The sequence below is a fragment of the Cydia amplana genome, chromosome 23 (assembly GCF_948474715.1).
Source record: "Cydia amplana chromosome 23, ilCydAmpl1.1, whole genome shotgun sequence".
Lineage (NCBI taxonomy): Eukaryota > Metazoa > Arthropoda > Insecta > Lepidoptera > Tortricidae > Cydia > Cydia amplana.
In genome coordinates, this window is record NC_086091.1 from 7,226,325 (window position 1) to 7,238,212 (window position 11,888).

General features: G+C 35.2%; 1 protein-coding gene and 1 long non-coding RNA gene across 2 annotated transcripts; both read left to right on the forward strand.

Annotated features, from left to right (window-relative positions):
• The first annotated feature begins 494 nt into the window (after positions 1-494).
• LOC134658687 (60S ribosome subunit biogenesis protein NIP7 homolog) lies at positions 495-3,023 on the forward strand. The gene is made up of 3 exons (XM_063514341.1): positions 495-616; positions 735-1,027; positions 2,806-3,023. The coding sequence occupies exons 1-3, from the start codon at positions 561-563 to the stop codon at positions 2,997-2,999; spliced, it is 543 nt and encodes a 180-aa protein (XP_063370411.1). The 5' UTR covers positions 495-560; the 3' UTR covers positions 3,000-3,023.
• A 7,722-nt stretch (positions 3,024-10,745) lies between these two features.
• On the forward strand, positions 10,746-11,596 carry LOC134658758 (uncharacterized). Its single transcript, XR_010097726.1, has 2 exons — positions 10,746-10,870; positions 11,129-11,596. It is a non-coding gene; the product is annotated as an uncharacterized LOC134658758 (long non-coding RNA).
• The last annotated feature ends 292 nt before the right edge of the window (positions 11,597-11,888 follow it).

Sequence of the window (11,888 nt, forward strand, 5' to 3'; positions counted from 1 at the left end):
AGCTCGAGTTATAGAACTAAGTTTAAGTCACTATCATGGCAATAAAGGAACAGAATTGCGAAAAAGTTGCAAAAACAACTTACCACTTTTTCTCACAGCAACTGATTACCAGCAGAGGGGAATGGGAGTGATTTGATTTGCTCCTTTATCTTCCATCCCTTTCACTCTTTCCATTGATGCGAAGTTGCCGCGAATTGTGGTTCCGTTCAAAAATAGTTATTAATTTATGTATATGGATTTAATATTACTTTCTGTCCTTTAAATTAAAATGATGTGTGCAATGATTCAAGATAATACATTTTCTGAAAATTTAAATTTATAAGCTATTATAAATTTACTGGTTATCATCGGTAAGACCTGAAAAGGTCATAATTATTATGAGGTCACAATCACAACAGGAATAACTGAATACGGTTTTAGAACGAAAATTTAACGTCATACCGGTCATACGTCATTTTGACGTTTCAAATGTTTCAATTTTCATTCATTTCAATCAGCGGCGAAATAGAAGCACGTGTTGTATTTTAAATATTGTTTATTATTGAATTAAAAGTATAAAAATGAAGGTCCTATCTGAGGAAAGAATGCGGATATTATTCGAAAAGCTTACAAAATAGTGAGTTACATTGCACTTAACCAATATCCATATAAACTAGAACTTTTAAACATCGTACCGTTTTTGATGTGTATAGCATATTTCTATAGTTACAACTCGTGTTTTATCTTATTTTCAGTATTGGTGTGAACGTAAAGTTGCTCATAGACAGGCCAGACGGCACGTACTGCTTTAGAGAGAAGAAAGATCGAGTATATTACATATCAGAGAAGTTACTTCAGTTAGCTCAAACTGTGAAGCCAGATAACCTTATATCCGCTGGAACGTGTTTCGGAAAGTTCACAAAGACCAATAAATTTAGACTGCATATCACTGCATTGACGTATATAGCTCCATATGCTCCGTTCAAAATTTGGGTTAAGCCATCTGCGGAACAACAGTTTTTGTATGGGCATCATGTTATTAAAAGTGGTAAGTTAACCCGTTTAAATAAATAAATATTATAGGACATTTTTACACAAATTGACTAAGCCCCACAGTATAGCTCAAGAAGGCTTGTGTTGTGGGTACTCAGACAACGATAGATATAATATACAAATACTTAAATACATAGAAAACAACCATGACTCAGGAACCAATATCTGTGCTCAGCACACAAATAAATGCCCTTACTGGGATTCGAACCCAGGACCGCGGCTTCACAGGCAGGAATAAGCAAAGTATTTCAGTAAAATAAATGGTATATAAAATCTTGAAATAAAACTTAAATATCAAAATCAATAAATAAACTACTTTGCTGAATATAACCTAGTAAGTCCCGCATACTTGTACAAGAATTAAAAAAAAAATGACACTTTTTTTGAATACATATTATTCAGTCTTTCCTTTATGTCATAATTATAGATTATTTTATCCACGTTCAGGCTCCTACTTAGTCCAACAGATATCGCTTGCCATCCAGCGCGGTAATGCCGCTAGTATCTTTGGCACTTTTGGGCTGGGTGGGGGTCGGAATGGGGGCGATAAGTAGGTTATTTTATAGTTTAGTGTGCTTTTTTATTTTTTATTTTAAGGTAGTTTTAGTGTTTTTGTTTGTGTTTTTTTTAATTGTATTATTGTGATTAATAAGTTATATATATATTGTATATGATATATATATGTATATATAATATATATATTCAATTATATGTGCATTATAAAATTAAGTTTTTTTTACTTGTAATAGATTTGACTTTTATTCATTGCATCACTATGTATAGTACGTATGAATAAAATTTGATGTATATCTTTGTTATACAAAAACATAAACATATAAATATGTACCTAATTCATAGAGCTATGCATCTAGCCATTTAGCTGTATTTGTACAAATATTTCTTTTGCATCTCCCTCATAGGTTAGAAATCTTTTCACATTTCACTTATATTTCACTTATTTATTATTACACAATTTTTTAACAAACATTTTTTAATAACATTTGATGAATAGGTACATAAAATTTTATATTATTTATAAATTGCGTAGATAAAGATTTTAAATTTTACAATATTTAATGTTTGCTTCGACAAACATGCATTATTATTTATTATAATACGATAATTGAAAACAATAATTATTATAATTCTATTTCTAAGTACTAATACTATTTCTAAGCATGCAGTATCACTAGAATTACATGTTTTGTAATTCACGGAATTATCATACATAGGTAACTATAAGATCGAGAGATGCAGAAATTACACATTAAAAATGAGGTAGGCAGAATTGCAACGGGCAAGTTGCACAAACAAGGTGTACATAGTGGAACAGTAAGACAGTAGGTCAGTTATTAATCAGAAGGCTATCTTCGTCATTTAGGATATGGTGTTTTAAGTCATTTTTGAATATTTTGAAAGTGTGTGCATTTTTTATAGTATCAGGTAATTTATTATATAACTGTGCTCCTGCAAAAGTTATCGTTTGTTTACGTTTACGTTTGTTATTTGTTCAAATCAATGCAAAATAACAATATAAATCAACTCATAAAACTTATTATTATATATATTCTACCTCTTACAAACCTCTGATAAATTTTGTCTCTTTCTAACAGACAGAAAGGCAAAATGACGTATAAAACCGGTTTGTTATACGTGGGACATACTGAAAATTTCTGGATTCTGATATACGAGACGATTTATTTTTTCTAAGTGGCCAGTCCAGGAATTTTCAGTATGCCCTAAGTGTGTGACCAAACTTTAAATCCTTTCCAGGCCTCGGCCGCATAACAGAAAACACACCGAAGAACCAAGGTGTAGTAGTATATTCCATGTCGGACATGCCGCTAGGGTTCGGAGTGACTTCTCGGACCACCGCTGAGTGCAGAAACGCTGACCCTTTAGCCACCATCGCCTTCCATCAGGCCGACATCGGGGAATATATTCGCTCGGAGGATACTTTGACATAGGAATAAATATTTAGTAATGAAACATGTTGTTTTATTTTATAGTAGGAGGAAATGTGGTAGAGTCATGGAGAAAAAAATACATAGAGTGCTCACTCCATACATCAGTTTTAGTACCAAAAAGACTTAGCATCTAGCATCGAGTAGCGGAACTATCAGTACTGCTACTTGACAATAGATGTAGCACCGACCGGAAAGTCTTATGCTGTTGAGATAAGACTTTCCGATCGGTGCTACATCTATTGTCAAGTAGCAGTACTGATAGTTCCGCTACTCGATGCTAGATATAGACACTGAAATTAATAGTCTAACTGATGTATGGAGTGAGCACTCTTGTCTTATTATATTATATATAACTTGATAATATCTGGAAATTGTCTTATCGCATTATTCATAAACGGCTGCTAACTTAATCAGTTGATGGTCATCGTTTGTCCCTATCTTCCGTTATGCCATAGAGAAGAACAAACGATGATTATCAGCTGATTAACTTAGCAGACGTTTATGAATAACGCCGATATTGTTTTTCTAATAGGTACTTATAGTTTTAAATCAATGACCAAAATTAAACCCAGAAAGTATTTTTCATAGTAACTTTTTTGACAGTCGTGTTGATACATGTTGTCTAATTTTTGTTGTAAATGTGACAATGAAAAAAACCGGCCAAGTGCGAGTCGCACTCGCGCACGGAGGGTTCCGCACCATCAACAAAAAATAGAGCAAAACAAGCGAAAAAAACGGTCACCCATCCAAGTACTGACCCCGCCCGACGTTGCTTAACTTTGGTCAAAAATCACGTTTGTTGTATGGGAGCCCCGCATAAATCTTTATTTTATTCTGTTTTTAGTATTTGTTGTTATAGCGGCAACAAAAATACATCATCTGTGAAAATTTCAACTGTCTAGCTATCACGGTTCGTGAGATACATCCTGGTGACAGACGGACGGACGGACGGACGGACGGACAGCGGAGTCTTAGTAATAGGGTCCCGTTTTTACCCTTTGGGTACGGAACCCTAAAAATGATCTAATGTAACAACCTTATCTGAATTTTCTTTTACAATATAATATTATATGCAATCAAATGTAATTCAACAATTGACCAAAGAATTTATACTTGAACAAACATTTAAATTAGCGCCATCTTGCTAAGTTATATTGTATTAAGAGCAACAAGGAGCCGGGCTTAAAGAGTAAACTGTTGAAATGATTTAAGTTCTATATCTTAATCATAGATGGCGCATTTTAAACAAAGCTTATTTTCCGCTTGTTCTGGAACCATGTCACATTGAATTACAGTATATTATAATAGATATTATTAAATTATGTATCTCTAAAAGCATTTGTACTTAGTGGAACCTGATAGTGGTAAATTTTAGCAAAGAGAATATATTATGGATACCTATAGGTTAAAACAAATTCATTATTATATTATGGATATTTTTCTAGTCTCATGTAATTTCTTTAACACTTAAACTATTACAAAGTGCCTAGGAGGTTTGTACATCCGAAGTCATAATTTCATAAAATTCTGACGTTTAAAATAAGTAAAATAACACTTGCACAGTTTGGGCTATCAAAATGGCTGCCAACTTATTTTCGTCTAACTCTATCTGCGGTTACGATTCTCATTTTTTTTTTAAACAGTTATTTACGATTCTCAATTGAAATTGATTGTCACTTCGGCTACGCCCCTAGACGCCCCCATATATTATGACTCTAAAAACGCCTCTTATTATTTTTCAACAACTTCCGCCCTTCAAGATGCGTAAAGTACTAGAAAAAGGTATATAAATCTCTATAAGGGCGGTCATAACTTTCGCGGGACGACACAATAGGGACGGACGAGACATGTATCATCGCGTCGGGGGCATCGTTTATCTGTGTTATGCGAAAAAAGTCGCCACTTAACAGGAACGTGGATCATAGACTTCCTTACAAAGTTGGGCTTTGGAATTAATTTTTTTTTCGGAAGGCAGGCTATCAGAAATCCACCTTTTTATTAGGGTACGGGGTGTACCCTTTTAAAAGTGGCTTAATAAAGGGTACATTGAATATAAGTACTTTTAAGGTCGCCGGTGCTGCTATATAAAGCGGGCCACTCACACACCTGCCGCAGGGGCAATACCGGTCGCACGGCGGTCGGAGCAATTTTAGGCTGTTTTCTACACACTAGCCTGCCACTCAGTGTGTAAGTGATAGTCCCGCTGAACGCACGTCGACGAAAATGGCTCCTGTGTTATCAAAGCACCAAAGGATCGCCAATGAACTGACTGGAATTGCCCCAATCGTACTACACATGTAACAACCTAGCAGGGCGGTAGATACAATCTAGGGACCTAGGAAGGTCTTGCGCCCCTGCCGCCCTGCTGCAGGCCCAATCTAAAAATTGCCCCTGCTTCTCTACACACATCACAATTAAGGGTCCAATTCCAATATTGCCCCTGCGGCAGGTGTGTGAGTGGCCCGCTTAACAGGATGTATAACGATCCGTCTAAATATGATTAATATCATATCAGGCATATTCTTAATTAGATATAATATAACGAACAAATGAGGAACTCCGTAGGATATATGAATTTTACAATGTTGCCAGTCCTGCGAAATTATAATTGCCCTTTATCAAATTGGTCCCATTTTACACATCTCTGTAATCTCTGCAAAAGAAATGTACACAGTGAAACCTAATTTGGAGATTTCGTTCAAACATGGCACAATTTTGCTCCCGGCTTGATTAAAGATAAAAGACAGGGATCCAGAATAACGTAATTTAAAAATATAGAACGGTATTTTATATAAATAAATGACCTATTGCGTATTGGACCTTAAATAATTGAAGGTTCGTTAACTTTAAAACGATACGAACAAAGTAAAAGTAAACACAAGAGTTACACACAGTACTTGAGTTTAGTAGTTCGAGTCTGAAATGGGTGCTAAACACTACTTTTCATTTCGAATACGGGGAAAGTAATATACCTACACTACATGACTGTATTTTAACATTTTTAAGATGACGTCCGTACTTATTCAAGGTAATTTCACTGGGGTAATTTATTATTTATGGAATTAAAAGTGAAAGCGATTTAGGTACAAGTATTTTCAGTGTTTTGCGTTGTGAACTTTGCGTATGAGCCGACAGGCACTTTACGTTGCTTAGTACCTATATACATATACCTACCTGTATATTAGAACATAAACATAATACTGATCAGTGGCTGTGCAAAAATATGAAATACCCCGCGTTACTAACTATTATGGAGACAGAACATTAAGAAAAAGGTTGCCGTATTTTTTAAATAGTCTGCCTGAAAATATCAGGCTCGAGCCCAATAAAATTAAATTTAAAAAAGCACTAATGCTGCACTTACTGAAAACACTTGGGTGACAATTGTATGCCTGTGCCTGCAAATGTCACTCAAGTGAAGTTAGTTATAGCTACGATGTTAGTTTTAATTTTTAATATGTTACGTTGATTATGTAAGTACTTACAAGTCTTACAACAGAGACTCGCGCCTGCAGTCAAACTGTGCATGCAGTTTTGCAGGGAACTGTATTAGATTATAAGTTTATTTCATGTATTAATAATAACAAATAAATCATATAAATATATACTAAAGTTACTATAATAAAGTTTATTTATTTAAATAGAGATAGAGAAGATAGAGATCTTTATTTGCAGTGGTGTCCCACTAATGTGCCCATCATTGGGTCTCTCCACGTTTTCTCCACTCAACCCTGTTTTTGCTATTTTTTTCCCTATGATTTCGGGTAGAAGTAGAATAATTCCCACGGAACACAGAACCATGTATGGTGCAGACAGGGACGACTTGGATTCTAAAATAAAAACTCAATAGTTTAGTGGTCATTAAAGACAGTGGAAATGGGACGTATAGTTGTATACTTTTTTAGAGCTCGTTACACTTTCCTAAATTTAGTAACTGACCAGAGGGACGCCTTAAACAGCCGAAATACATGAGACACAATGAAGGTATCTCTCTTCTCTCTCATCTTCTTTCTGTATATTGCTTCGTCCCTGTCATCAGTTACTAAATTCAGCAAGATGTGTCAGTTGTCTTTATTGGAATGTCATCCTACTCGTAAGCCTAGCACAATTCACTCGACAGTCACACCCTCTTCTGTCTCATCGTTAAATTAAGTCAGGAGCACAATGGAAAATGAAACATTGCAAATCAATTTTAAAAGAAACAATTTATTAAATCAAAGTACAGGAATGAAGTTTAAAGAAGCATGGAAAGCATAAAGCTGGGTTATTGTCGCATCCCTTGCATTGGTAAGTCGTGGAAACCCTAATATTATCTTTCCTACAGTTTTTACAGTTTCGCCTCATCGTCTGTATGATTTGATTGATATGTTTGTATTTATTTACTCTGTATGATGATTTAGGAATCTTGACTAATATGTGCTGCTTGTCTGGGCTTGGTGCTGTTGCCGGTAAAAGATGTTCCAGGACCAATAGTCTATAATTATGGTAGTTTAATGTGGTGCCCGAAAACATGTTAGATAGCTTATTAGCGTTATACATGCTCAACAATAACGTGTATACAAACAGTTTTTTGACTGAGGGCAATTTGCTTATTTCACATGGCAAATAATTCAACATGTCGCTGTGTGGATCGGATGTTTCGGCCACGATCTCTTTATACACTCTTAATGGTTCAGGCATTCGGTTCGTCGGGTTGTCCTTTTCATTCTTGTACTCAGTGGTTACGTAGGAGGTAGCTACACTTTCAAATTCATGTTTACCTATGTGTAAACCTTCGTAAAATAACGATTTGCTTTCGTTATTCTTTAGACGCGCATTCACTAATTCTTCTGGCATCACAAATCGCTTCTCGTCAATAATTCCAGTACAGTACGTTCCGTGTTGGAGTAAATATTGTGCAAACGAAGGAATAATAAGTGTTGCCGCACTGTCCACGTAAACGGCGTGCCCTACGCCAAATTTGTCTTTCAACATTCTGCACGTAACATTTTCTACATCAAGAGGTACATTACGTCGAGTATCCATAATCATTCGCACGATCGGTCCGCCTGGTTCGTGTAAAGATATTATTTTCAAGTGAAACTCTTGAACGACACATTCAGGATCAAGGTCGATCTTATTTATACAGACAGACATATTTCGTCCCGGATAATAGATATTATCCATTACCTCGTTAAAGTGATCGGCCATTGGGTGATTGAATTTAAAGTGATTGATTTTCTTCTCCTGTACCATACCGGGAAAGGTCAAATAATACATTATCGCCGTAAATCTTTGCGGGCTCATGTATTCTGGAAAGCAAGACTTGTAAAGTCTGTGTGGTCTCCAGTGATCGACGATGTATTTAAATTTAGCAGTCCCCGTGTGGAGAAGAAGTCCTATAAAGATTTTAAACTCTGCGACCGTAACGTCTTTCCAATCACGCGAGTAACAAAAGTTGTGTTTAAAATCCTTCTTCCTAAACGCTTGTTGGTTAGTAGCTACCACAATTTCATTAAGATACTCGTCATCGATAAAATATTCAAAATAATGAGCAGGTTTGTTTGTGGAAGGCTTTAACCAAGCTTGTTTTCTGGTGAAATTTATTTTTTGCATCTTGTCATCGTCTCCGGTCCAAGGTCTGTTCAAGAATGTTTTAATATGCATCCCGGGAAAGTTGCGGAACATGGGAATCAATGTCTCAGTCTTAGGACGGTGTACTCTACACTCCTGTAAGTAAGGGAGTGGCGCATTATTAGGCTCCAGATCATTTCTTTTCAGAGTCGAACTGGCTAACGTTGGATCTGCTATTGGAGACTTCTCTTCTTTTTCTTGCTTGATTTCTAACAAAGGGTCGCAGTCCGAGTTTGATTCTTCTTCTTCTTTAATCATTGATTCTTCATTTAATACCTGGTCGACCTCAGCTTTCTTATAGTAATTCTCCAGTAAATCTTCAGTATTTGAAGTCTCGTTGTCGATTGGCTCGACTTTGATTTTGTTAGGGCAAATAATAGAATATTTACCATTTGAACTCATCTCGTACACGTCGTCCAAGCGGCGCAGTTTTACGTACACGTCCGCGGCTAACTGTTCTACAGCACGTCTCTTCTGTCCAGGTGTGAACCCAGACAGAACAAAAGTTGCTTGTATTTCTTCCATTTACATTTATTAACGCGGATCGAAAACAGCAACGCGTGGCTTTCCGTGCCACTGTAACGGTACTGACGCGAAAGATAGGAATGTAACACGATAGCGCGTTGGCCTTGCCCGAGCGAGTGAGGTACACAATTTGGCCGTGTGAGTGGGCGCGACGGCGAATCAAGAAGCCAGCAAGGTGGCCGAATGCAATGTTGCCGCTCCGCTCGGGAACGCGCTGACATGTTATTATTATTGGTAAAAATGTTAGCTCAATAATCTCAATATACATCAAACTTAATGTACTTAGTTTATGTTAAAGTTTGCAGTGCATGTTATTTACATGACCATGACACGTGCAACCTTTAAACTCGTTATTGTTACATAATTAAATAATTTGTATCTATAGTAATCTATAGTACTCACCCTAGTCACCTATATGTATTACATAAATGATAAAAGTAGGTCTGTGAACTGTAGTCCTTGTGAAAAACTAAAAAATCTTAATTACTTAATTGAGTCATTATCACAACGAACTCACAACACAATTAGTAAAATAAAATAGTCTTAAGCGCCATAGATCTTCATGGCGCATAAGTCATGAGTGCCCACTACCGCTACCATGTTTTATATTTTCCAAAAAAAAACTCATCGACCAAAATATTATTAATAAGTAGGTAATTAAGTAGGTAACTATTGAGCCTGGTCCCAAAATTTCACGAAAGTCGGCTGAGAATCGCGAGCTGTAGGAGAGAAGGGCCAATTTTTTAATTGAAAGTATATATGCTCAGGGCATTTCTCAAAAAAATTGTACATTTTGTAGATAGCGGTAACAAAAAAAATTATATAAATATTTCATAATTTTTTATTACATATTATTAAAAGGTTTCTTTTAATTCAGGATATATAAATTATTTCGAGATTTGAAGTGTAATTTTATGTGTAAAGTGTATTTAATTGAGTTGGGGCAAACACAATTTCCTTTTTTGTTACCATAGCTTAAGTAGGAATTATAATAACTACACACGAATTTATATGGTATTATTTATTAAATAGGATAGTATTAACAAATACGCGAATATTAATAACAAAAAAATACTCTTGTGTAAGGTAATTAAAACAATAAAATGGATTAACACTTCTTTACGTTACCATTTAATCAATCCTCGATTTTAAAATTAGGTTGTAACGCGTATTATTTAAGTAATCTTAATTGTCTTACGAAATTACCTTATGAGGTTGACTATACTTAATTATTAAACATTTAACAAGTTCAACTTCTTTATAAAAAATAAACATAAATCAATAAAATTCTCCTAAATGTTCAAGGGACAGTAACAAAATAGGAACATTGGTAACAAAGTAAGAAATTTTAGGCATAGTGTTATTACATTTTAATGTATACATTTAGTCTACGAATAGTCTACACAAGTCTTAATAACTGCTAAAATTGTCTGTGATAATATGCATGCGGATAAATGCGAATTATATTGAAAATCCTATTTTGTTACCCTGACTTCCTAGCTATAGGGGAAATACGGACAAAATGGCATATACGGACAAAATGACATAGCGGGTTTATTTCGAATTTGGCAGGCTATAGCGAGGTCACGAACATAAGAACACGTGACGGCGGCCATTTTTACAATCCTGCGAGACACCCAGCGCCATTGGGTCAGTCTCTTTGAAGTTACGAGTGAGAACGTGTTTCGTATCCACAAAAAAATATTTTATTTATGGATTTCTTCGGATTTTTGGTGAGTTTTGTGTTATATTTGTATATTATATTTACTAAAATTGAAGACTTATTATATACACTTGTGATTAGAGTTAGTATTAATACAATTTTCAATCGATTTAATTAAATATGATTTTTAATGTTTGTTGTGTACATTTGGGCAAAATGACATGCCTATACGCTGGACAAAACGACATAGTGTTTGTCATGTTGTCCGTGACGTGTGTCGTTTTGTCCGTAGTGTTTCGATTATTTACTTTTGATTGTTACTCTCTAGGAGAGATGCCGCGGGAGCGTCAATTTGTTCAAACTATCGATTCCAGCTCCGATAATGAAGAATGTGCCGCCGAAAACGAGGATGATGAAGACTGCCCCTGCATTTATTGCAATGATCTTTATTCGCGGTCTAAGCCGGGAGAAAGCTGGTTAAGATGCATGAGTTGTTTTCGTTGGGCTCACGCCTCTTGTGCTGATGTCTCAAAGAAGACTAAAAGATTTATTTGCGAGCTTTGTTCTTAAAATTTTGGTATGTCATTATACACATATTTAGTGTGTCATTTTGTCCATACTATATGGACAAAATGGTTTTTTTGATACGTCCATTTATTTCTTAATATTTAATTTGATATAGTTCCTATTCAATTAAAAGACTGTATTACTAGTAGTCAATGAACTTAAGATCATTGTCAATGTATGAGACTGATTATAATTACAATAAATAAAGATATATGATCCAAAATCAAAACACCCTGTCATTTTGTCCGTACTTCCCCTACCTACTTACGTAACTATTTAAAAGTAACAAAAAAGGAAGTAACGATATGATTCTTCACTACTTTAAAAAAATACTGTAAGCAAATTTAATTACTAATCTCATTAAATAGTTTGATTGTATGAGTCTCACAAAAAGGCTTAAGTATAAAATTTAAGCAATACAAAACAAACAACGGTACTTACCCGAGTTTTTCGGTAACAAAAATGGAATTTAATTTCGATCCTAGCCACATGCGTTGGTCGATGATAGCTCGATTTAAATA

What these genes read in the sequence shown, in the direction of transcription:
- LOC134658687 (XM_063514341.1), top strand. Translation starts at nt 561, where the DNA reads ATGAAGGTCCTATCTGAGGAAAGAATGCGGATATTATTCGAAAAGCTT. An exon ending in TTCGAAAAGCTTACAAAATA is followed by an intron (nt 617 to 734) that starts GTGAGTTACATT and finishes TCTTATTTTCAG; the next exon opens with TATTGGTGTGAACGTAAAGT. An exon ending in GCATCATGTTATTAAAAGTG is followed by an intron (nt 1,028 to 2,805) that starts GTAAGTTAACCC and finishes AATCCTTTCCAG; the next exon opens with GCCTCGGCCGCATAACAGAA.